General features: G+C 34.6%; 1 protein-coding gene across 1 annotated transcript; it reads left to right on the plus strand.

The window, feature by feature from the left end:
- Positions 1-448: 448 nt before the first annotated feature.
- Positions 449-1,463, plus strand: LOC132179353 (ethylene-responsive transcription factor 1B-like). The gene has a single exon (XM_059592056.1). The coding sequence runs from the start codon at positions 520-522 to the stop codon at positions 1,183-1,185; it is 666 nt and encodes a 221-aa protein (XP_059448039.1). The 5' UTR covers positions 449-519; the 3' UTR covers positions 1,186-1,463.
- Positions 1,464-4,862: the final 3,399 nt, after the last annotated feature.

Genomic DNA, 4,862 nt, shown 5'->3' on the forward strand with positions numbered 1-4,862 from the left:
TAAAATTATGATGTTGAAACAAGCTCGTATTTATCAATAAATACACCCAACGGCCGGGCCTGCCGTCCGCATGATTTGAACAAGAAATCAACATCCCTCACGTGAATTACACGTGTACAAGGTCCACACCATCTCATTTCACGACAAAAATTGAGATCACATGCTGACGTCACTGCAACTTGCTCTCTTGACCCAGCCGCCATGCTTCCATTGCATTGACCCATGTGTCCAATTAATCCATGTTGTGTGCACACCAAGCAAATTATAATTTTAACTTATTAAATTCTAATCAGATAAAGAAGCATATAAAAATAAGAAAACAAATGGCAACTTGTTTACCCACTCCGCCGGTCTGCCCCTATTTCTTTACCCTTTTTACCTTTTAACTCTGCCACCGGGTATATATAGGAGTGGGTTGATGCTTCGAATTTCTAGCTAAACACAAATGTGGCCTACTCTGAAATAGTGAGACTCGTAGTCGCACATAATTCAAACCCAAAAACACGATAATTCTCTTGAATGGATTCCACAATCTTCCACTCCCCAAATTCCGATTTCTCATCGGAATCTTCCTTTGGGTCACCGGAATCTTTCTCCTGGGATGGCCTAAATTTCGACCAGCAAAGTTTCCTTCCTTTCAACGAAAATGACTCCGAAGAAATGCTTCTTTTGGGCCTAATTTCGAAGGCGAACCAAGAGATCACATCGGAAAGGTGCGCGAAACGGGTTAAGGAAGAAGAGGTGAGCTCAGCAGCGGAGGCAAATCCCGAGAAGGAGAAGTCGTACAGGGGGGTCCGGAGGCGTCCGTGGGGGAAGTTCGCGGCGGAGATAAGGGATTCCACTAGGCACGGCATAAGGGTATGGTTAGGAACATTTGATAGTGCCGAGGCGGCAGCCTTGGCCTACGACCAAGCCGCCTTTTCCATGCGCGGTTCCTCTGCTATACTCAATTTTCCGGTTGAAAGAGTCCGGGAATCGCTGAGGGACATGAATTACGGTTCCGAAGATGGGTGTTCGCCGGTGGTGGCTCTCAAGAGAAAGCACTCGATGAGAAGGAAAAATATATTAAGCAAGAAAACCAATGAGAGGGATTTAAGGATAGAGAGTGTGGTCGTTTTGGAGGATTTAGGCCCAGACTACTTGGAACAACTTTTGAGTTCATCGGGAAGTGCTAGCCCTTGGTAATTAATTAAACCAACATCATTTCCCCCACCCCTTAGCATAATCCTTCTACTAATTACTACTCTTGAATTCCCTTGTGTTCTTCTTTTAATTTTTAATTTTTAATTTTTTTTTTTCCCTCTCTTAGATAGATTTCATTGTTACATGCTTTGAGATCATTAAAATCTGTATCTTTTTTTTTTTTTTTTTTGTAAAGTTGAATTGATATGGCATCTTGTAGTATCATCATGTGGGCCAGAATCACAAGTCTTGATTAATAGAAATGACTTAAAGTCAACTAATATGGTTGAGTTAACACAAGCACGCTCATGCCCGAGAGCTGACAAAGAAATGAGAAGTGCTTATACCTACTTTTCTCTCATTTTACAGAGACTTGTCACGTCATATCATATCTTACCCCTTAACCATATATGCATGAGATATCCGCATGAAAAAAAGTATATAAATCTCTTCTTCTTCCTTTTTTTTTCCCTTAAAAGAGAGAATCAAAAAGCTTTAAAGGGAAAAAAAAAAAAAAGAAGAACGGAAAATAAATATAAAACTTAATTTTGCAAATTAACAATTAAAACAGTATTTGTGATAAGGAGTTAGGAAGGGAAGGCGACAAAAGTAGCTAGAGAGTAAATCAAAGGATGAACTAATAGTTCAAAAACGATCCACATACTTTAACAGTTTTGATACTATTGTGGTCTAATTTCAACCCATAAGAACCTTCCTTTGTATGAAATTGGTTAGACTATAACAATTGCTATCTATGACTTAATTATCTTCACGTGGGTGTTTTTATTATAAAAAACTACAATTAATTAATAATCCCATTTTATTTTCGAATTTTTCTTTACCTTATATATATATATATATATACTTACAGTATTACCACTTATCTATTTATTTATTTTTTATTTTATTATTTAGTAACTTTTGTTGGTGCTTGTTGTACAAATAATTCGCCCAATAAAATAAGTGTAAAGAAAATGATCAATTGTGTCATATATACACATAAAATGATGAAAGTCTTCAAAGTACGTAGCATCTATTCAAAAGTACTTCTCGTACTAATTATTACTAGATATACGAATAAATTGAAAGAATTATTATTTTTTTCTTGAGAGAATGAAAGAATTTAATCATCACAGATCAATTTGCTCAAATATATTTTTTAGCATGAGATTATGTTATGTGGCTAAAGAGATAAGGCATTAGGTGCTTGAGATATATATTAGGCATGTACGTTGAAAATTAAAGTACTCTTAATGGGTGCTTAATTCAAATCTAATAAAAGTCAAAAATATTATTGACATTTGTAAAGGTAGCATTGAAGATGATAAAATTACATGGAGATTTTGTCACACATGTTTGTCCATAATAATGAGACTATAGACAAAGACAAAGAGCCAGGGCGGGCTGCACCCATCATAGAGGCACATACGTTTAGTGACTTGGTAATCTGGATGTTGATTGTTTTAATAGAATGATCCAACGACCCTCTCTACTTGCCAAAAAAAAATGATCTCACCCTCCAATTTTGTCACGTGATTCTTTAATGTGCTGAATAAAGTTCAAGGTCAAAGTCCTAGCTAGCATTTTATTCAAATTTCTAACTAGCTTATCACCTGAAAGATATATATATTCAAACCATCAATTAATGTTCTTGTGTAAATTGATGGCAACTTATTTACTTTTTTTTTAGTGATCATAATTTAATTGATGCTGGTCTAGCTTTGATTATTGAGATTAATTTAATTACCCATTAATGGTTAATTGAACTTGGTCACCTTTGGAGAGAACATATTCAATTCTAAGTAAATCTTTTAATTAGTGTAACTTGAGGGAGAGAGAGTATTTTGTAATTCCATTAATTAAAAGAGTGTTACATTAATTTCAAGATCATATTTCGCGCAATAATAACATGCTAATTACTTGCCAAAAGTCTTTGAACATCACTGTCCCAATTGGTTTCAAGATCCATAGCATATTCTGGCAAATTACATCCATTCTATGGCCCAATCCATCAAAACTTTAATAACTAGACAATGACTACCTCTCTTTTCTATTTTGACTACAAAATGCATTCCCAATCGTAATCTGATTCGTTTCCTCTACCATCAATGATAAATTTTTCCATTTGTCTAATATTTTATCTACCATCTATTAGTTATTTGCTTCGAAAAAAGAACCAAGGAGAAAAACGTAAATAAAACCTTAAGAGTCTAAAGGTATTCGAAACCCCAAATAGCATGAAAAAAAAAAAAAAAAAAAATTACCTCGTAAATTGCTGCAGAAAACAAATCTAGAGAGAAGAAAAATAGTAACCGCTACAGTAACATGTGTGTCACTAGACTAATTACTGTGTTTTATCAAAGTAAAAAAGAGTTTGACAGAAGAAGGGAATTAAATAAGTTTTTCTCTCCTCCTAGAATGGTTATCCTTGTTTTATATCTCTAGCCGCTAGAGATAATAAACCTTATGATTCCGTAATATTCGTAATTTTCAAAAAAAGTAACATTTTTTTTTGAACGAATTATCTCTTAATTGATATACAATAAAATGAGGCAAAATGCTCCTTATAATTCCAAGATATAATTTGAAATTTTCACAACTCAAACATGATTTATGACATACACAATAGCCTTTCAAGCTATTATAAGACAATATATATAAAAAGTCTCTGTCTCAATTAGTTTCAGACCTATAACAAATTTCGGCGAATTACGTCTTTATTCGCTGTCATGTCCTTGATTCCTTGGCTTTATCAATCGCAATCTCTTTTGCTACTTTTACCATAGTGACAATTATTTTTTATGCCTGATAACTCATCCGTCATCGGTCTATGGTTTGCTCTCACAAAATGAATCATAAAAAAAAACAAAATACCAACCGGAAACCAATTCCGTTATTCTTAAGAATTTGTGAAAGCAAAACATAAGAAAAACGAATAAAACTTCGCACTATAGATTGCTACTAAAAGTAGATCTAGAGATAATATATTTTTTATTTAAAAACAACGAAAATACAATAACAAAAACCCAACACACCCTCACGTATTTTACTCCCCATTGCCGGCCAAGCACGCGCTGCTAAAAAGCACCCCGAGGACCATTGACACACACGCTAGCCATGCACCGTTAAAAAGCACCTCGAGGAACATTGATACACACGCCTTGATCGATCTATAATGAAGTTAGGGAAAGAGAGGGAGAATGGAGAGAGAGAAAGGAGACAGGGAGGAGAAAATCATAACTTGACATATTTTTTAAATTTTGAGGAAGGCTGATGTAATTTTTTTTTAAAAAAATTAATTTGTAGCAAAATGATGAAATAAGCTATAACCCTTAAAAATAAAAAAAAACAGAAAAAAATAAAAAAAAATAAAAAAAAGAGAGCTCTAACCCCTTAAATATGAATCTCCTCTTTCATGAGATGGAGAACAAATACATGCTAAACAAACCGGCCCATTTGTCTTCTTTTTTTTTTTGTTTGTTCTTTTCTTTTCTTCCGCCTTGGTTGTTTGCCTGTTGAGAATAACTTCCGTTCGGTTGTGGCAAAAACCCCCCATTTTTTGCCCACCAATGTAAATGTGACACCTCAGCATGGAACAAGTTAAGAAAATAAAACCAAAACACCAGATTATTTCTTCATTCTCCACACCTCAGACGCACAGCACCCTTCACAACCATCAT

Source organism: Corylus avellana, chromosome ca4 (genome assembly GCF_901000735.1).
Source record: "Corylus avellana chromosome ca4, CavTom2PMs-1.0".
Classification (NCBI taxonomy): Eukaryota; Viridiplantae; Streptophyta; class Magnoliopsida; order Fagales; family Betulaceae; genus Corylus; species Corylus avellana.